The sequence below is a fragment of the Cryptotermes secundus genome, unplaced genomic scaffold (genome assembly GCF_002891405.2).
Source record: "Cryptotermes secundus unplaced genomic scaffold, Csec_1.0 scaffold1383, whole genome shotgun sequence".
Taxonomy (NCBI): domain Eukaryota; kingdom Metazoa; phylum Arthropoda; class Insecta; order Blattodea; family Kalotermitidae; genus Cryptotermes; species Cryptotermes secundus.
Window position 1 is genome coordinate 262,729 of NW_019731296.1, and position 22,626 is coordinate 285,354.

General features: G+C 43.6%; 1 protein-coding gene across 9 annotated transcripts in view; it reads left to right on the forward strand.

Moving 5' to 3' along the window:
- The window catches only part of LOC111866994 (potassium/sodium hyperpolarization-activated cyclic nucleotide-gated channel 2), a 319,261-nt gene that overhangs the window by 214,831 nt on the left and 81,804 nt on the right, over positions 1 to 22,626 (forward strand). For all 9 annotated transcript variants that reach the window (XM_033752497.1, XM_033752499.1, XM_033752500.1 and 6 more), the window contains exon 3: positions 21,666 to 21,829. In XM_033752497.1, coding sequence (XP_033608388.1) covers positions 21,666 to 21,829 — 164 coding nt within the window. The remainder of the gene's footprint in view (positions 1 to 21,665; positions 21,830 to 22,626) is intronic.

The following is a 22,626-nucleotide window of genomic DNA, read 5'->3' on the forward strand; positions in this document are numbered from 1 at the left end:
ACCTCCTTGCAAATCCTTCCCAATTCACTATTGATCAATCGTCCTGCCATTCGACGCTATATAGCCTTACTACTGACGGCGTCGTTAGGTAAGACCATTCCTGTAAGAGGCCGTGGAGGCCCATAGGCTTGTGAGACGTTGAGGCTCCCACATTTTCTAGACAATCGGCTCACAGATGGTGGCAAGGTTTTGAGCCTTACGCGCCGGCCGCCTTTTACCCACAGGAAGATTCCTGGTACTAATTTCTATTACAGGCTGAGTCGACACCAGGGCCATAGTGCGGCTGGAAGGATTAGGTAAATTTAAAAATCCATGACCTAATAGGGAATCGAACCCGCTACCTTCCGGCTTGTAGCATAATGCCCTAACCAACTACGCTACCGCGTGCCCTGGCAGCATCGTAAAATGATTATAAAATATCCAGCAGTACATTTGAAGATTTCTATCTTTCTTGGATATGTCATATAGTCTGCTGAAAGTTAACCGACGTTTCGGAGGATTGTGTCCCCTTCATCTTCAGTGTAGAAGAAGAAACCAAGCATGAAAACAGATGGCAAGAAGAGCTAGTTTCTTGCCTACTTTATGCTTCGACTCTGAAGATTGATGCGAAATCTTCCCCCGAAACGTCAGTTGACTTTCAGCGAAACACACGGCGTTATATCCCAGATAATTTAACTCTTCATAACCACCGCTGTGAGCACCTCAGACCCTACATAGCAATATACTAAGATTCAAGTGGCTCAGAATTACATAATCTGGTTGATCACGTGATGGTCCAGTAATACACAACGTAGGAGCGTGGTGAGTTAGTGAGTCGGTAAATGTGGTTTGGCAGCCATCCCTCCCCCAGGAATTATCACTTCTATTCAGACACGAAGCAGGAGCCGGGTTAGTGTATATAGCGACTGGCTACGGGTTGGACGACCGAGAAGTCGGAGTTCGCGTTCCGGTAGGGTCAAAGAATTTTCTCTTCCCGACGTCGTGCAGACCGGCTCTTGGGTCCACCCAGCCTCCTATCCAATGTGTACCGTGGCCTTTTTCCCCAGGGGTAAAGTTTCCCTAGCTTGAAGCTGATCACTCATCTCAAACTAGTGCCGAGTTCAAGATAAATATAGATCTTTTCGTTCATTCCCCCATACGCTTTCACGGAGTAGTGCTTAATTAGTTAAGCACAGGGACCTCTTTCAGACAGAAGCCGAGAGATGGGGCATGCACTGCAACGCGTACAAGCGCTCGGCTCTTAGAGACTGAGCTGCTGTTTGGAGCAACCCACGCTAACCGCCTCTTCCGTCTGCAGCATTTGGCAATTCCAGAACATTTAGCCCTTTTTTTCCGAAACGAATCGGACACACCTACTGTTAACTAACTCCATGAGAAACGAATGAGTTATTCCGTCCGTTGAAAGATCTCCCCGAATTTCGTGGAACTCCCAAGTTCATGAACATGTTCACATGTTGTTCAACGTGCTACTGCCGTTGGCTAATAGACAGAAACTCTGATATCTCTGTTAGATAAGAACGTGGAACATTTTCGTGCTGCATAAATCAGAGATCAGTTTACAAAAGCGTCATTCCACGTTATCTTTTTGTAAATTGGGCCTGGCGTTTGGCCCGATAAGCAGCGACTCCCTGTCAGCAGTTTCAATGTGAGCATAAACTGATTGACAGGGGGGGGGGGCTGGGGGGAGAGGGGCAGTTTCTGATCAGAGTATTAATGGCGGAAGTTAAATGGTTATTTCATTAGATAATTAGTTGATAAGATACGAAATGGAGGTTAATAATCATAAAGCGTTTACTCATTATCGTTAAGCCTAAGATATACGGAAAAAGAATATCGGTTGTAAAATGTGTTTTATTTTCCTCTTCGGCTTATTTTAGAAATAACATTTCTCTGCGATAAATATTCAGCGAGATGCGCGCGCATCTTCTTAAAAAACTGTTGTTTTATAGGATTTGAGGCTTTTACAGAGATGCTTATGAAGGATTTTGTCGTTTGGGATATATAACGCGTTATAGGCCGTTCAAAATCAACTAAAGTTTCGGAGGAACATGTCACTTCCATCTCCAGGATCGAAGCCAAGTAAGAACTCAATGTGAAGCAGGTAACAAGCAGTATTTTCCAGTTTTGACCAAACTGGGGATTTGCTGACATATAACTTACTTACTTACTTATGGAGCTGAGCCCTTCTTGAGGAGCCGCCAATTCTGCAGCTGCTCAAGAACTTCCCAGCATTTTATGGAACCCGAAAGTTCATTGCCGTGTTCACAAGAGCCCTCCACTGGTCCCTATCCTGAGCCAGATCAATTCAATCCATCCCATCCCATCCTATCTCTCTAAGATCCATTTTAATATTGTCCACCCACCTACGCCTTGATATTCCCAGTGGTCTCTTTCCTTCTGGCTTTCCCACCAGTATCCCATATTCATTCCTCGTCGTCCCCATTTGTGCTACATTCCCTGCCCATCTCATCCTCCTTGACTTGATCATTCTAATTATACTTGGAGAAGAGTACAAGTTATGAAGCTCCTCATTATGCAGTTTTCTCCAACCTCCTGTCACTTCATCTCTCTTCGGTCCAAATATTCTCCTCAACACCCTGTTCTCAAACACCCTTAGTCTATGTTCCTCCCTTAATGTCAGAGACCAAGTTTCACACCCATATAGAACCACAGGCAAAGTTATGGTTTTGTATATTCTAATTTTTATGTTTTGGACAGCAGACGAGAAGACAAAAGATTCTGGACTGATTGGTAGCAAGCATTACCCGAGTTCAGTCGCCTCTTAATTTCCCCCTGAATCAGGTTTTGATTTGTTATCGTCGTTCCCAAATATCTGAACTGTGCCACATTTGCAACACAACTCTCAAATACAAAATTTCCTTAGTATCGGTTCACGGGCTGAAATCAAACAGACGCACTTTTGCAACGTTTTGTTGCACGAAGAGGACGGGTATGCAACTGGAGGTGTACAGAACGAACAGGATATCGGTGACGATTCGTCTTGCCCGTCCCTGGATCGATAGTGGGGAGCAGGTGCGGCGTAACCGAGGCACTGCTTAAGGACACGACCGTGGGATTCCCCGAAACACTTGACGACAGGTGGATGTCACGTGCTCAGTCCATTAAGAGGATTAATATTGATAATTATTGCAGCTCTTTTCTCGTATGGTGAAAGACAAATTAAATGTTTCGACAAGAAGTTCTGGGAAGCCGTTCACGACGTCAGATCGCTTTCAACTCATTGCGTCTCTGTTCTTCTTGGGGGAGGGGGAATATTTTACGTTACTTCCGCTTCCTTGACTGTCTAATGTCAGAATCTGCACCGCAAATCAGTACATCTTGGCCCCATGCCCCTTGAGGCCCACGACCAGAAATGTTATTTCCCAACTGAATACTTGCGGTTACAGTCCTTATTTAACATCCTCTCTGACGAGAGGATGGGTTTGTTGTTTATAATTGCTGCTGGTCCTCGCCAGCGCAGTCATTCTCAATTCCTAGTCCCACGAGACTCGCGACCACATTTTACTGTATCAGATTCGAGACTCCCCCAACCTGGAGGGCCAGTTTCCCCCATTTATATCCCCTTATGAACAGTGTAGCCCAGTTACACCCCCAAGCCTTCTACGACTCGCAGGGCTACGGTGGACGTATTGAACCCCCTTCGACGCGGGTTATCTAATGTCGAATTTTTGGGGGGGGGATTATATGAACTGGAAGTGATTTGGAAGAAATCTGTCGTGGCCAACTCCTAGTAATAACCCTGGAATTTTCCGTTCGAACTGAAGGATACAAAAAAAAAAAACTTCAGTATATACAGCTTCTTTCTTCTAACCCTACACATCATTAACCGGTTGACCGTTGCTATGGAGACGTAACGCATACAAAATTTCAGTCTTTAAACCGTTAAACGAAAACCTGTCTGAAATGGAAAGTGTGTACAATTCGTTCGGGATTCCGTTATGAACAGTTTTTCTCCGTACGCAAACAGAGGTTCCGTCTGCTAATTTTAGACATAAACGGAACTGCAGCTTTGAGTCCCCCCTTCCCCCCACCCCCATATCCGGCCCTCTGGTCTAATGGTGTATTACAAGGCAGCATCTGAGCGTCGCTTTGGCCAGCGCCTTAAACCGAAACGTAAATATTTCTCTGTTAAATATAGACGTGCACTTATATGTACGTAAGGGTATAAATAATTCGGTGGAAAGAGGCAGAATTGTGTACAGGAGAATCCGGGAAGGAATGATATTGTAGCCTGTAGAGCCGTTGCTATACAACGGCTCGGTTAAACACGTTCATGCAGCAACAATAAAAATGTGTTTTCTATGTGGTTCGTGCCGAGAAGTTATAAGCAAAGGACAAGGTTAGTTGATAGTTCTGTACGGGAGTCTGTGACGAGAAGACTTGAGTCGGAGGCAGAGGAATAGCCACTGTTGAGGCCGTTGACAGGAAACGTCTAGTAACAGACTGAGAATGCTAGACTATGTGCTCTAGTTAACTGTAAATTTTGGAAATAGCGACAGTAGTATAGTTATCTGTAGCTACGATCTGTAAATGGTCAATAAAACCAATCACCAATCCAAACCCCGTCTATAGTCACACATACACATGACAGCATTGTAGGCACTAGAAGTTTGGAGACTGAAGGGGACAGGAGGGGCAGTGGATAGGGGATTTGTCCCATATGTAACAAAAAGGAACACACGAGCCACGTGTTGAGGTGAGAAGGAGCAGGGGTTTGAAGGGACGATATTCTGGACAAGAAGAAATTTCGCAAGAATGAAGATCAGTAGCAGCAAGTACGCGGAGAGTTCATGACGCTCGTAACATCCTGTTTCACGTCACTTATTTAGTGCTGTTAGTTGTTAGCCATCTGTCATGCAACTTGCAACATTCATAAGAGCTGCACACGTCACAATAAGAGTGACCAAACACAGGACACATGGGCAGATAGACGGGGGCCTATCACACGGACGGATGCACAATAATTTCATTAACAATTTTAGAGACACCTGAAGATGACCAATGTTAGTCGAAACATGCAGTATGCATACACCAGTGATGTCGAAAAGATGTTAACGTTTAAAACTTTTAAAAATCAAGCTGTATAGGAGACAGCTAATAACTAACAGGCGTAAATAAATAGGAGAGGATGGTACCACTATAGTGACTGAGCTATCCCGGCTCTTCCCCATCAGCTTAAAGGGCACATAAATTCTTATCTCTCCCCCTGTACTACACTGTCAAGGTTTAGGCCGTTGTGGCCTGTTCCGGTCGTCACTGCTGATTCGACCACCATGTTTTAGGTCTCCCAACTTTTCCTTTTCCCCTAAGTCTGTATTGTATTGCTCTCTGAAGCAACTTGTTATCCTCCGTTTTCCCACATGGGCTATTTCCTGCTACATTTCTCAATACCTTCTCTTATGTTGGCTATACTCCGTCTGCTCTAGGAACGAGGTTGCGTCATGATCAGTTAATGACGTAGACCGTTACGTCATCATTGGACATTACCTAATTCTCTCACACGGCGGTTGGGAAGTTTAGGCACACTTACAACGGACCATCCTTGCTTTTTCCTTGGCTACGCGACGTATTATTTACTGAAGATGGACTTCACGCAGGTTTCTCTTTTATTGTTTCATTGTGCATAATATGGCATGTAGACCCGTTGCTGGGCAACGGCCGCTAGATAAGCAACACAAAGAAACGTATTTCCACGGCAACAATTGCATACACTAACAGGAACGGTGTTTTCTGTACGGTCCGTGCTAAAATGTTATAAGCAGGACAGTTATTTGAGTGAAGTTAAGGTAGAGAGTTAGTTCTTGAGTTAGTGAGTTAGAGAACTGCTGAGGTTCAGTCGTTGTGGTCTGTTGCTGCTAGAAGCTGGTAGCTGAGGCTGGAGATATTTTGTGAAACTAGAGGGAAGGGAACATCCGTTGTTGGAAGCCGCTGCCGAACAACGGCTAATGAAGACGTGACTGCGGACACCAGTATTTGTTTAGTAGTGAACTGTAAAGTGTAGTCACACGCTGTATCGCGAGTCCAACAAATCCGATCATTATTACAAAAACTTTCTGTAGTCACACTCCATCACTTGATGATATGCTCTCTTGAAACTTATCCAGCAGTTGGTGTACGGATTCTCGTCTGTTGCTCCTACAAGCCCTTTCATTCTCTACTCTTCACACTCAGTATTTCAGGCACACAGTACAATAGATTTCACTGTTATTTTAATAAATCTTCTTTGTGTACATCGTTTGATATAACTTTATGGCTTAAAATTATTTCATTATAACTTACAAGTGTAGTCTTGTTTTCCGTCTGTAACGCAACAACACTAATTCACATATAATTCACTAAATGTTTAAAATGTTATTAAAATTATTAAAATATATGTACGTTTGGTGTTTGTGCTACATGTTTCAGCCGCATAGCGCCATCTCCAGGCAACACATCTTTTAAAAGAGCCTACTGCGCTGTGTATTTGGTCAAATTGTATTCATTAAGGGACGTCGTCATTGTTATTATTAATCTCTTGAATTCTGATGTAGGGTGATTTTATAGGACGGGTTTCTTGCTATCTTCTATATTGCGGCTGTTTTCTTGCCCCACTGCGAGTGCCGCTCTCTTAGTTGTGTGTATCTAGTGTTCCTTTGTGTTCCTTGTGCTCAAGTTGTGTGTATCTTGTGTTCCTTGTGCTCAAGTTGTGTGTATCTATTGTCGCTTTATGTTCCTTGTGCTCAAGTTGTGTGTATCTACTGTTGCTTTGTGTTCCTTGTGCTCAAGTTGTGTGTATCTAGTGTTGTTTTGTGTTCATTATTTTTGGGGACTTAAAATAAGCATACACATTCGTTATATAAGTGTGAGGCGAATGGTTGTTCCTCTTCCAAGTACTGAGGTGAGCTTAAACGAGGCAGTTTTATTGTTGGGCACTGCACCAGAACGTCACGTGTCATGGACAGAGCTTAGCTTGTGACGTGACCTAGTAACTTCAAGCTTGTAGCCTCGTCTTTGCATCATTGTAATTTGTTGAACTACAAGTAGACAGAATTCACTTGTCTTGTTGCTAGGATACCGATTTCTGCAAAGGAAGAGAATTGCGCTCTGTGTAAGACGAAATAAGGTCTGTAATCCTCCACGTAATTTTCAAACCAATTCGTTAACCTTCTTGAGATTCTGTGCCAAAATTAAAAAGATAACCCTCTTGTAGGATATTACGCCGTATAATCTGGTAGATCATTATCAACGTTTCGAAGGAATTTACTGCTTCCATCTTCATAGATGAATAGTAAACTGAGCTTGAAAGTCAGCACTGATGTAAAGAGAGACGGAATCAGCTTTGGGGCCTTGAGCGGACCGATAAGATTATGGAGAAATGTGCCAGGTTACTTCGATCTTAAAGACGGGTGGAGCTATAGATTGAGAAGTCCTACCAGATTACACTGCATCACAGCCATTTTCGTGACACCATCACGATATTCGCAGGTCTCCTTACCTGGACGCTACGAAGAAAACAATCTTTTGACTTTGTCAGGAACCGAACCCAGATTTCTGGGTCTTCGTGCCAGCAGTCCGTCGCTGTACCGACTGAGCTATTCCGGCTCTTGTGGCTTTGTATGTGTGCAATATTATGCAATGATAATGAGGAATCAGTATTTTTAACGCCTGGCTTTTACGTCAAATAAATCAAATTTACGGTGTCTTAAAATTCGATTGTAAATTCTCAGTACATAAATTGTTACGAAGGATGCTGCATTGTGAATAATGGTCACGTGGTGCGCGAAAAGAAGATGGCCGTTCGAGATCGGATTTGTTCGGCTTTCCGTGACATCAACACTAATATTTGTCAGGGTGATGAATTACGACCCTTGCTACCATAAACTTTGTAAGAAACGTTTATATGTCCGTGTATATGTAGCCACGAAAATTTAACACGCTCTCAAAACCACTAAACAAGGCTCCCTAGAGAGCCAGCGTAACGCGATGTGCTGCTGTTTTGCCTCGAAAGAAACAAGCAGAGATGCGTAAAGAAAATTCGCGGCCATATTTTCTAGTAACATGGCGCCGATTGAACAGATGAGAATCACAACGCGGTTTAAAGCCCCAGCTGTTGTATTGGAGTTCAAGTTGCAAAAAGAGGGTTTGTGGAAACAAGAAATGAATATGTAATTTTTATTACAAAACCTTATGGCCGTCAGTTATGCACCGCGTAACATAAAATGCTGTTTAAATAAACATCGTAAAGGATTACAAAACGTTTTAAGGGAACATCCACGTTTACCAAGAAGAGAACTCGTAAAATTAGCCACGACCTGTATATTTACACTGGACAGAGCACTTAAGTAAGCGGCATGCACATATATACGTGCAGTATATGCAGACAGATTGCTCGAATAATTTTAGCACAGAGCAGGTTGGCTTAGCAGTAAAATTTTATACTCGTTTTTGTGAGATGCTTGGTTTTCCCGCTTTGGCAATGACACCCGTTATCCTGACTGAGGTTTCCGCCATTTTCCTCTGCCAGTCAGAGTCACGGTTACTTCACGACTGGTGGTTTAACGCCAATCAGTTCCTCTTGGCGACAAGTCCCTTAAGACCCACGACCAGAAGTTTTATTTTTCAACTAAACCCTTGCGGTCGTAGTCCACATGTAACATCCTCTCTGACTAGAGGATGGGTCTATAGTTTACAATTGCTGATGGTCCTCACCAGCACAGTCATTCCCAGGCCCGAGCCCCTCGGGACTCATGGCCATATTTTACTGCCTCACATTCGAGACTCCCCCAACCTTGAGTGCCAGGTTCCCTTTATTTATGTCCCTCAGTGACAGGGTGGCCCAGTTACACCCCAAGACACTGAGTTCGCTTTCCGTCACCTCCTACGATTCGCCTCAGTTGGAATTGAATTCCGATATTTGACGATTTCACTGGTGTGACTGCTTTCTTCTTGGATATGACGCCGTGTAATCTGATAGAAGTTTACAAAAATTTCCCTATGCTTTATTATTGAAACACTATGCCATGAACACATATTGGGGAGTGGCGACATAGCTCCAACATTCTTGAGGAGAAGAGCAGGAGGGAGAGAGATGGAGGAGAAGGAAAATAGAAAAGGGAGAAGAGCAGGAGGAAGAGGAGGAGGACGAGAGATGGAGAAGGAAAATAAAAGGAGGCGAAGAGCAGGAGGAGGAGAAGCAGAAGAGTAGAGAGAGAAGGAGAAAAATAGGAGAAGAGCAAAATGAGGAGCAGCGTAGGAGGAGAGGAAAGGAGAGGAGAGGAGAGAAGAGTAACAAACTGCGAAGTTTCCCAGGAACCTGCAGTACAGAGGTTCCCTACATGCCCATCAGAGTCGCCTCTGGAGCCAGGCATCTAACACAGAGTGGCGTTATCACTTCTCAAACTCGCCTCAGGTCCTCTGGTGACGTCACTAGCTGACGTGCTCTGGTCGCTTTCTTTAGCCACACTTGACATACTTGAGAAATCGTAAACATTCCAGGGGCAGCGCGTGAATGGAACCGCAGCTGAACTGGCGCAGGCTGGTTTCAATTCACCCGGAGCATCCGCGTAAATATAGCATTTCTTGATCACAGTTTATGTAAAATGTGTACAGCCATCCCTGTAACGGGCCGTGGAGGCCCATAGGGCTGTGAGACGTTGAGTCTCCCACATTTTCTAGACAAGCGGCTCACATATTGCGGTAAGGTTGTCAGCTTTACGCGTCGGCCGCCCTTTACCCCCCAGGAAAATTCCTGGTACTCATTTCTGTTAGATTCTAAGTGGACCCCAAGGCCATAATGCGGCTGGAAGATTTAGGTAAGTTGAACAAAATCCACTTCATCAGGACTCGAACCCGCGACCTTACGGTTTGTAGCATAGTGCCTCAACCACCTGCGCTACCGCGTGACCTCTAAAAAGTAACCAATGCCGTTCAACCCCCATATGGGCGGAGACTGATGCTGAGGCTCAGTCAGTTTTCTCCCCAAATTTATGTCCCCTGGAGAGAAGGTGTCCCGTGTTTTGTAATGCCCCCAGAGACTGGGCCTCTTATTGGTCCAGGGGTCTTTATTCAACATGTTCAGTAAAATACTAATTAACTGGATTTGATCCGACTAAATTTTAGGACATAAATGTCAAGTTTAAAATGTTTTACTACATTTTAATACTATCCTAAGTTTGTGTGGTTACTTAATGGTTTTGGAGTTGTACGCGTTTTTTTATTTGGAATTTCTTATATCATTTGACATTTTACGCTCTATAGTATAACTCAGCTCTTATGTATATAAGCTTCCCTTTTGTCACTCTCGGTAAAATTGTAATTGCAAAATATATCTATAAGTTATGAAAAGTTACATCATTCTTCAAAATTCATGGGAATACTCATCGGTGGCCTCTGAGGAAACTCACCGGGCTCGAAATGGAATAATTACAATTCATGAAGTCTGAAATTCATCTGTAAAACTAATTCCATGGATCTGAGCCAGATCAGTCCAATCCATGCTGCCAATGCAGAGACTTTGTATATAAGAATTCAGTCCGTACCTCACAGGCAACACATTACGTCTCCGCTACAGAGACCAACCAGTTAATGCTGTTTAGGGAAACAGTCGCTGTTTATTGTGAGAACCATACGGAACACACAAATACACACTGTGTGGGCAGAATGCAGAGACTTTATATATAAGAATTCAGTTCGTGCCTCACAGGAAACGCATTACGTCTCCGCTACAGAGCCCAACCGGTTAATGTTGTTTGGGGAAACAGTCGCTGTTTATTGTGAGAACCATATGGAACACACAAGTACACTGTGTGGGCAGGATGAAGAGACTTTATATATAAGAATTCAGTCCGTACCTCACAGGAAACACATTACGTCTCCGCTACAGAGCCCAACCGGTTAATGTTGTTTGGGGAAACAGTCGCTGTTTATTGTGAGAATCATACGGAACACATAAATACACTGTGTGGGCAAAATTCAGAGCTTACTAATATTAAATCATGTGGTATATATTGTTATCATTGGGGCTTTAACTGTCAAAATGTTATTATGTTATATGATTTCAGTTAAAACCATATACGTATAATAGTGTGTAATGTTGTAAATCTTGTTATATTCTAGTTTGAAATAATTATAATTTCCAGCCCACGAACTCTGTTCCATACATAACGAGTACAGCGCACTGAAACATTAAAAGCACCGCTGCATCTCTGCTGTTTATTCCCGCGTGGCACTAATTAGACGCGCCGTTAAGCCCGTTATACTTCACCATCTTTAAGAGAAACTCCTCTTTTTGAAAAGACTGGCCCACAGGTAACGGTAGGAGATGACGTAAAACCCAAGGCAGCTGGGTCAAGGTCATGAAGGTGGCCCTGCCGCTGCACATATGACCCCGCCGCTCTTACCGTATCGATCTCTGAGCGGTCAGCTCTGTCCGGCTTGCATTCTGAGGTCAACCAGCCACTCTGGGGCCTGAGTCCTGCCGAAACACCGCCACAGAGAGCGAACAGGCTGGCTGCGTGTGACGTCCCTTCTTAAGTAGGTCGTTTATCGAGTAGGTTACCCTAACGGTCACACTGAAGTCCCATATCCGGGACACTGGCTCTCCTGACTCGGATTTTTCCTTGTCTTCCTCAGTTCCTCCAGGATATTCCCGGGGTTAAACCTCCGTTACGCCGGTCACGGTAGTAGAGCGGTCTAAGGCATGTACTCTCTTCGCTCGCTCGGAAGCCGATGTAGTGGGTTCGAATCCCACAGAATGCATGGATATTTGATATATGTTTATGTTGTCCTGTGTTTAGGTAGAGGCCTTGCGAGTAGCTGATCACCCGTCCAATGAGTCCTACCGTCTGTAAAATGACCACGAAACTGAAAAATCAGAGGCCAAGGCTCAAGGGGGCTGTAGAGCCAAAGAAAAGGAAACTTCATTACTCCACAACAAATCCCCTGTCATGTATGCTACATTCCGCGTCCATCCCTAACTTGATAGACCTAATAAACTAAATGGTGCCATAGCTCAGGCGCTTAATCTAGCTTCCCACCGCCCAGGTCAGCTCATGGTGAACAAAGTGGCACTGGGTAAGTTTTTCTCCGAGTACTTCGGTTTCCCCTGCCAATTCTCATTCCACCGACTGCTCCACACTCATCATCATCCGGGGCTGGTTCAATAGGCCAGTTAGTGGCCGACGTACCAATTGGACTCGAGTCACAAACCCCCAAGAAACTGGAAACTAAACTAATTGGTTTGTGTTGTGGTAACTCTCTAGATGTGTAATCGAGATGCGCTGAATTCGAAACAGAGTCAGGTTACCGAATATTCTGACTGGAGCCTTTTGTTTTTCCTCAGTCCTCCCAGGGAAATTCTGAGACAATGCCTCGATTATGCCCCCACCGCTACTTTCGAAATCACCATTCATCTGCCAACTTCCCATTCGAAGCTCTGTAGTCCAGCGACGTCTTCTTTTCTGATTTTCCAACCAAAATTTTGAAAGTAGTTATTATTTGAAAAAGAAGCTGTGTTTTCCGTCTGAACTACTGTGTCTAATTTCTACAATTCGTTACCGCTGTTTTAGGCTATAGACCTATTTTTTTCACACGTTTATTAAATAAATGCAATGTCCCTAGGAGCTTATAAATGTGGGGATGATTTCACCTCAAATATTCTTGACTATGTAGTTGAGACAGTGCTAACATATGTCACATGCTGTCGGTTATAGTAAATTTTGCAAATGTCAATATATTTTACCTTTGGCACTTCTAGGGTTAAATGAGCGAAAAGACGTGTTATGATTTATGGAGTTCTTGATAAGTTGGATCTGTGATCGGAGTACAAAACCAGGCATAAGAGGACTGGCAGCAGTTTTCTATAAGTTTTAAAAATACATAAAAAGAGGGCGCTGTAGCGCGAAGACAAACGAATTATAAATAAACATTTCATTAATATGGAAATTCAATGCCATTCGCACTTTGTTCCAATAAAATGAGTTTGATTTGAATGGCGCTGTTCTGCAGTCACCCGACATGTTCGAACACTTTATCTGGTTTTAAAGGCATTCCTCTTTCTCTCTTTTATTCTATTCTTTTTGAATTTATAATACGAATGGGTTGCATAGAGAATTGAATTTGTTTTGTTTCACGTCTTTCCGCTGAAAGAAATTTCATGTTTATTTCATTTTTGTTATTTTGCAGGAGTTCACGATTTCAGTTGACCCACTCTTCACCCTGTCCCCATTGGGCAGGTTGGCGTAGCGGTAATCCTCATGACTTTCATTCGGGAGGTTTTCGGTTCGAGCTTCTTCCGGGTCACTTGCTATTCCGATTGATGTCTGTAATTGTTTTCCTCAGTCTGTCCACGCAAATGCCAGTATAATACTTCGGTTGGGCCACAAGCGTTTCCTTCCAAATTCCTTCCAATTCGTTATTCATTTTGATCGTTCCGCCCCGCACTCGGCCCATATAGCGTCGAATGGGAGGATGATATTAAGTGATGAATTGGGGACGATTTGGAAGGAAACGATGCTGGCCCATTTTCATGTATTATCTCGTCGTTTTCCTGGGAGAAATGAGACAAACCGGCGAGAGAAATCTCTCCCTGCCGAGATTCGAACCGGCTAACTCCCAAGTACATGAGAGATATGTTGCTGCTTGAGCCAAATTAGCGTTCCATGTATTTAATTAATAAAATAGCATTCCGATATTTCTTTGCTGGGCGACTTGAAGGCAACGGAAGTTATTGTGACGTATAGATCCGATGCTAAGTGGTGATCCTCTAAAAACGACCGTTTCTAAGTCGTTAAATACGTTCCCGTTGCAACATAAGCACGGCAGGCTGTGAAGAGAGGACCGGAGCGCGTGAAGCTGAAGAATTTTCAGTGTTAGAAGCTTTTGCCAGGCAACGGCTTGTGAAGACACAGCAGGCGGAGAAAGGTTTAACGGGTAGTTTGTTGATTTGTGAATTGTGGAGATTATCAGTGGCGGTGTAATTGATTATAATTACATGTTGCTTGTATTCACCAATCCAGGAGAGCATTCTTAAAATCTGTAAACAGTTGGTGTAAGAGTTTTAAAGTGGGCGATGTTTTTTCCGTTGTAAATTGCTTAGAGCGTGAAATAAACATTTGAAAGGAGACACGATTTATGAATCACCCATTCCTCAAGCTTTAATATATTGTTAACCCATTTATACAGATGCGCAGTATGTGTGAGCAGAAACCTTGCGTATTCAGAGATAAACGTCTGGTGCTTCTAGTGAAATTGCCTGTGGGCTGTATAAAGAGAACTCGATTCAAATTTGTGCTGCATTCTGCCGAGGTAACAACTGCTTGGGGGCAGCATCAGAATTCTTATCCAGCAGTTCGCAACTCTGGGGATCTGCATTGAACCGGTCTGCGCTGAAATCCAGCCCGAAATTCCGGTCGTTTATCTGTAGGCTCCTTCAAGGATTCTACTGGTTTCAATAGAAATGTTAACGTTGATCACGTAACGAGGTTTAGTACGCATATCTACAGGATATGAAGTACTTAAGAAGAAGCTTACGTAATAAGTTTGTCTAGCTCTGCACTCGAATTTTGAGGTTCTCTGTTCGAATCCAGGCCGACGTATTGGTTATCTTGACGGATAATTTGTGGTTTTATTCATTTCCTTCAGTAAATAACCACACAGCACCTCGATTAAATCACAGTTGCTTTGCGACTGACAGTATACTGCCAATTAATTCGTCTTGGCGCCAAGTTTCTCAAGACTCACGACCAGAATTTTTTTTTCAATTGAACCCTTAAGGCCATAGTTCTTATGTAACATCCATCCTCACGAGAAAATTGGGTTGTCTCTTAAGAAGAGGCTCCGCCTTTTATCAAGTTTACGTTCGCACATACAGAATGTTACTCAGAATTCTTAATAATACATAGAAGTCCTCTTTAAGTAGAGGCTTTGCAAAGCAGATCATGTCTATCTTACGTATCTTATGCTACAACGACAGCTTAGTCATTTGAACGGCCGTAAGCTTGACCACCGCCAAGTTTAAGTCCCTTATATTTTCTATATCTGGCTTCACGTTGTCCTATGCTGCGAACATGTTCATTCTCAGAATTTTGTAGACTTCTGCTTGTTGTCTGCACAATTTTGTTATACAATCGTATGCATACGGAAGGTCGCAAACCTTCTGCAAATCGCGGACCGATGTGCGTCTTGGAAGAGTTCCAATGGTGCGAAGAATCTTGTATTGTAGGCGCTATAGTTTTAAGAGGTAATTGTCTGCCGCTAATTCCTAGGCGACGCACGAGAAAAATTTATCTAAATAAAATTTCTCTTCGTACTTCACAGGGAAGACCTTATATCTCCTCTACAGAAACGAACCGGTTAATTCTGTTTAGGCAAATAGTCGCTGTTTATTGTGAGAACCATACGGAACACACAAATACACTGTGCGAGCAGAATGCAGAGACTTTATATATAAGAATTCAGACCGTACCTCACAGGAAACACAATACGTCTCTTCTACAGAGACCAACCGGTTAATGCTGTTTGGGGAAACAGTCGCTGTTTATTATGAGAATCAAACGGAACATGTATGGGAAAAGAGGAAAAATATTTTTAATATTAAATGAGGTTTTATACGCAGTTACCACTGTGAACGCAAGAACTTAACCTGGTGTCAGTAAGGAACGTGCTGTACTCTTGAAATCTGCATATCCAGCTGGTACATGAAGCGTTGATACTTGGCTTGTGGGGCGAGGTGGGCCTGATGCCCCCCCCTCTTTCCAAGTGTTGTGGAGTGAAGATGAAGGACTAGCTGCCATATCCCCAATTGAAAGACCTGGATAAAAGTTCCATCAGACTTCCACACACGGCGCGCCTTCGGGGCAGAGGAGTTTTATCTTCCTGAGAATCCAACAAAAATATCCCTACGAGAAGCTCAACTTCGAAACAAAATTATAGTGTTCTCGGTTGGTAAGAGTGTTTAGTATTCTTGTATTAAATTTCAGTCCTTTACATCACAACGTTAACTGTATATAGCATATGCTTTAACGTTAAGGAACTATGCATATGCCGCACAGATTGTATTTGTGTTTTCCATATGGTTCTCACAATAAACAGCGTCTGTTTCCCCTAACAGCATTAACCGGTTGGGCTCTGTAACGGAGACGTAAGGTGTTTCCTGTGAGGTACGGACTGAATTCTTATATATAAAGTCTCTGAATTCTGCCCACACAGTGTATTTATGTGTTCCGTATGGTTCTCACAATAAACAGCGACTGTTTCCCCAAACAGCATTAACCGGTTGATCTCTGTAGCGGAGACGTAATGTGTTTCCTGTGAGGTACGGGCTTGAATTTTTAATACGGTTACATGCATTGAACTATGAAGCGTAATATATAACCCTCTGTTATTGGATGAGCAACAAACCTCACAAATCATCCGACTCCCCCCCCCCCCACTACCACAATTGAAATTCAAATTCATCATTGCTCAAATAATCACAAATATAAATATATGTATATTTGTATGCATGTATGTGCGTATAGGCATGTATTCTTTCGCAAATGTTATACACAACTGCCTGGTGTTCATCCAAACTGTGCACAGAAGGAGATCTGTAAAAACAAATCTGTACACTTCTTTCTCCAATAAAACAACAGCGCAGACAGGGACTAATGTTAGGGTTCGCGTGTTTAGTGTCGGGCTGCTGGCTAGAAGTCATTTTGCATCCGGAAGATCCTGCGACCGGAAAGCTCGAGTAAGGTTTTTTGTGGTTTTCCTCGGTCCTAGAGCAAATGTTGAGTTATTGCCCTAATTCCACGTTGCACTGTCAGCTTCACATGTAGCCCACCCAATATTAGATCAAATTTCGCTGTAACGCAGCCCTTCCATAGTCATAAAAATAATTCCGATCATTTGCGTTACCCCTACTAGAAGGTCAAACGGGCACTGCCTGGGAACCTTCGAAACCGGAGATATAATATTTGCCTCCCCCAATGTAGTGTTTCTCATTACCTCTCCCACTTTCTTCGTTCTCTCTCTCTCTCTCAGGCTCTGCAAGACAAGTATATTGTGGCGGGTAGACTTACTTCTAGGTAACAATCGCAAATAAGTACGTCTCCAGAGGCACAGCAATGAAGGTACTGTTGGAACACTGTTTCCTACGCAGTCCGTGGCGAGGAGTTATAAGAGGGACGAGGTGAAGACCTGAGTCAGTTCTTGATGTCTGGGGGTATAACTGGTCCACCCTCTTCCTGGAAGATATAAATAATGGGATTTGGTCCTCCAGGCTGGGGAATCTCGAATCTGAGACAGTAAAATATGATCATGAATCCCCCGGGAATTGGTGACTGCGCTGGCGAGGACCAGCAGCAATATAAACGATGGATCCATCTTCTCCTCAGAGAGAGTGCTGCATAAGGACTAGAATTCGGAAAGGTTCAGTTGCAAAAAAGATTATGGTCGTGAGTCTCAACGAGCTTGGCGCCGACACGATTTGATTGGCGGCAAAGTAACTCTGAGACTCTGACTTAGTTAGTTGGAAGGGAACCATTCAGAGAGAACTTCAGCCTGGAAGTTGAAGAATTTTGACTGTTAGAAGCCGTTACCAGGAAACGACTAGTGAAGACTGTAACAGACTGAGAACACTAGTCTGTGTGCTCAAATGATTTGTGAAGTATGGAGATAAACGATGACGCTATAATTAGGCGTAATTACAAGTTGTGTGTTAAGTGGTCAGTAAATCCAATATCCAGTGCAAATTCCCTTCGGGACTCACTCCATACACGTGACAATATAAAAGTTTTCGAATAAAGCAACAGCCAGATAGGGACCTAGGGACCGACGCTAGGGTTCAGCGCCGGGCCGCTAGCTAGAAACATGCCTTAAACTTTGCACTCGGGAACAGTGACCAATCCATTACAGCAGGCAACAACTGAAAGATGCTATCATGGCCGCAGTGCTCCAGATTCATTTTCTGGAGATATTCGTTTCGAATCCCGGCAAGAACACCTGTCATCCTAAGGGTTCTCATTGTTTTCCTCATGCCCTCCAAATCGAATAAAATTGATAGTACCTCGATTGGGCTAAGGACGCTTCCTTCCACTCATTTTCCGGTTCGTTACTCGCTCAGTGCGTCGCTCCGCAGCGGCCGATGCTGACAAAATCATGAATATCCCACAACAAATACGTGTGGAGGAGTTAGATCGCTGTTGCTCTCAGTCCTTCAGTTACAGAAATATTTTCCGAGTTAGAAACAGCCTTAAACGACCCGCATTATGGGCCCGACTTGTAGATATGTTTAATACTTCATTTAAAGTCTTGTTATCCTGTAATGCGAGCCTTTCCAAGAAAATGTGAAGTCGTCATTGGATCACTCAAGTGGTCGGGAAGTGTCCAGATGTGTACACTTTCTATCCCATATCCATTCCTCTGAATTATGAATGGCATTAATGACATATGTAAAATAAATAAGGCCTAAATGTTATCGACTTAGGACCAACAACACTAACGCGTTGGAAGTTATTTAATTACTATTATTTTAACATTAAATGTTTTTTTTTGCACGGTGGCAGTGATAATACAATAAGACACAACACACAAATAACATATCACATAACGCATATAGTAGTGGTACTTGAAAAGTGTAGTAAAATTTCTAGAGATTGAAGTTGAATAATGATTTTATATCATGCCAGATGTTATCGCCTGCAGACTGACGAGTCTGTTGCACGCAGAACCCAGCTGTCGGAGAAGTTGCCGTACGATCACGGGAATATGGGCAAGCCACATTAAGTTGATAAAAAACAGTTGCCTCGCATTTCCATGTGATAACTATTATCTTTTGATAGCACATCCCTTGATATTGAAATATCTGCCATAAAATATTCCTTTAGTCCTCTAAGATGAAGTCCAAACTTGTGGAATTTTGGTTCCTCACGACATTGAGCATGAAGAGCGGTATTTTCTGCGATGTGACGTCGTGTAGCACGGTAGAAGTTTCTCTTCAGTGTTCAATACTAAGCCAAAGAAGCGACGAGAAGCAACTAATCCCTTTTTGCAACTTCTCGCTTTTAGAAATACTGCCTGCTTCATGGCAAATTCTAGTTATCCCTCTTTCTCCTGTTTGCTCTCCTTGCGCTCATTTGTGGGCCTGTTCCTTAGCGGGGCTCATTTCGTTTTTTGCTTAGCTTAATCTAGGATTCTGAAGATGGTGGCAGAATTATTGGCCGAAAGGTCGGAGAATTGCTACCGGAATGCACGGCGTCACATTCCAGAAAGTATTACTCTTAACTTTATGTCAGTCATACCGTTCATCACAGCGGCCGTGCGATCTAAGTCATGAATTGTCTTCGCACGCTAAAACCGTGGGATCATGTGTTCGAATCCGACTTGAGGCATGTATGTCTATGTACGTTTATTCTGCGTTTGTGTTATTCTGTGTGTAGGTAGCGACCTTGCGACAGGCTGATCCCCGGCCAAGGAGTCCTGCCGACTATGTGTAAAAGATTAAAAACTAAAATAGCGGCCAAGTTCCAACGAAGGGCTGTACAGCCATAGATAGATAGATAGATAGATAGATAGATAGATAGACAGATAGATAGATAGATAGATAGACAGACAGACAGACAGATAGATACTATTTATCACTTATTCCTAAAACATGTATCTGATAATATTCCCTCATTTCATTATTATGTTAGTGTGAATGCTGTTTGAATCAGACCCGAAGTTCCAGTTTATATTATGTAAGGGACGCCTTCAGTTCTGCTGACTGCCCAGCAGCCGCACAGTTTCCTGAGTCTAGAATGTCACTTGGCTTTTCATGGACTGGAAGTTCCAGTGACTGATGCATCTCGATCCTCAGGAATGTTGCATTCTGCTCTTTACGTAATAATCCAGTAACTGGATCAGAGAGCGACACGCATTTAGCCCATCTGTCGAGGACACTGGCAGCTCGAACCGTTGGGCTCGTCTCTCGTGCTCCTCTGCTGCTTCTCCGAACGTAATTACACGGCGGAGTTAAATGCCGTGGTACATACAGTCCGTCCATTTAGACCTGGCCGCTCTCAACAGAATGCGCAGTGGATTTGGTCAAGTCCACTGACTAAGATAAGGATTGTAGGGTGCGCATGCGTTATAGGAGGACCTTAGTTACATTACGTCACCGGTTATCCCAGCCTCATTACAGCTGCAACCACTGCCCCTCATTTGTTGGCACGCTTCTCATTTCTCGCGCGTTACTCACAGGTCATAACTAAAAAAACGACCTGTACGTAATGCAAAAATGCAACTGTGGCCAATTGTGAATTTCGTTTCTGAGTCATACGTAGCGCTGTTCACTTCGCAGTCCGCGTCGTAGGTACTTATCATGGTACACATATCAGCAACTAAACATCAATGCAGAAAGACAGCAGTTTCCTCACCCACAACTTTTAACACGTCGAAACATGTCGCGAAAACTTTTAAAGTGAGTAGCTTTGATTAAGTTTTAATAAATTTTTGCACACGAGACTGTAGAACTAATTAAAAACAGTACTCATGACTGTCGGTGATGTTAGAATGTAATATCCTGCATAAGATATCAGTTTTCAATTTTGTCACGTGATCGAAATATACATGACTGATCATATTTTAATTAATGGACTTCTGACTTTGTTGTTATATTGTGTCACTTTGGGTAGATGGCTGAATTCACAGTTCTGCTACAAGAGACAAGTTGAGGATCTCCTCTTCCTTACAGCCAGCTCCCCTGTACCTGTTACGCAGTTTATGGCAGGCTCTGATCCGGAGTTTTCCCGCCGGTGGGTACAGGTTGAGGTGAGAGGGGCTAGGGGAGTGCAGATAGAACTGACCCGTGGCTCAGTTCTGACGTGGCAGTACTTGCTGACGTCAGGACCCGTCTCTGTGGATCACGAATGGACATGCCCCGGAAGATAAATGCAGATAAAATTGTATCCCCACGTCTCAATCGAAAGTAGAAACCAAATGAGGCTTGAGGTTCTTATGGCAGTTCTGAGAGTGAGGCCGTGTAGATTTGTAGATGAGTAACGTGCTGTTAAGTCAAGGCCATGCAGCAATAATGCATAAGAGAGTACTTGGGAGCAGACGGTAGACTGCTCGTTGAAATGCCTTCCCGCCATTGCCTGTAATGTCACGGGTTCGATTCCCGATGAGGTCACTGGATTTTTCGATTGGTCTAATCCTTCCAGCTGCACTATATCCCTGGGGTCGACTCAGCCTTTAACAGAAATGAGTACCAGGAATCTTCCTGGGGATAAACGGCGGCCGGCGCGTTAGGCTGACAACCTCACCGCCATCCATGAGCCGATTGTCTAGAAGATGTGGGAGTCTCGACGCCTCACAAATCTATGGGACATGACGTCCTGTTACAGGGGCAGCTTTATCTTTTTTTAATCCGATGAAAGTCAACCGACGTTTAGGAAGGACACATCGCCTGTATATACAGGGTCGAAATGTAACTATCAAGAAAATGCCCCTTCCTGACAAATGCTGATATCTTGCGTTGCTTTTACTTCGATTGTAAAGGTGGAGGCGATATGTTCCTCCGAAACGTCAGGTGAATTTCACCGGGCTCCATTATAGCTAACATTGTCGAAAGGAGCACCGTTACTGAATCTGCTACGAGCAGCTCAGAGAATATCAATGTATCAATTGTCTGTTCTGTATTGCAGGTTCTACTGGGACCTGTGCATGTTGCTTCTGCTGGTTGCTAACCTCATCATCCTTCCTGTCGCCATTTCATTCTTCAACGATGACCTGAGTACACGCTGGATTGCCTTCAACTGCCTCTCCGACACCATCTTCCTTATAGACATCGTCGTCAACTTCAGGACGGGTAAGTCGGCCTCAGCTGCTGTTTCAGTCCTCTGCTTCTGCTTGAACATCCCTCCATCCTCTTCCTGAATGCTCTCACAGCAAAGGTTAGGAAGAGTCGCTGTATTCTGAGATACAACGTCGTTTAGGCCGCTGAAAGTCAACGGACGTTTCGTTAGAACTTCTAGCCTCAATCTGCAGAGTTGAAGAATAAGGAAAATAAGAAAAGAGCGTGAAGCTGAGAGTAGAGTTTCCTCCGAAACGAAGGTTAGCTTTGGACAGAACACTCTTCTCCTTTCTTGTTGTGACCACTCACTCACTCACTCACTCACTCACTCACTCATGGAGCTGAGCCCTTCTTGAGGAGTCGCCAATTCTGCAGCTACTCAAGAATTTCCCAGCATTTTATGGAACCCGAAAGTTCATTACCGTGTTCACAAGAGCCATCCACTGGTCTCTATCCTGAGCTAGATCTATCCAATCCATACCATCCCATCCTATCTCTCTAAGATCCATTTTAATATTGTCCACCCACCTACGCCTTGGTCTTCCCAGTGGACTCTTTCCTTCTGGCTTCCCCACCAATATCCTATACGCATTCCTCGTCTCCCCCATTCGTGCTACATCACCTGCCCACCTCATCCTCCTTGACTTGATCATTCTAATTATACTTGGATAGGAGTACAAGTTATGAAGCTCCTCATTATGCAGTTTCCTCCAACCTCCTGTCACTTCATCAATCTTCGGTCCAAATATTCTCAATACCCTGTTCTCAAACACCCTCAGTCTATGTTCCTCCCTTAATGTCAGAGACCAAGT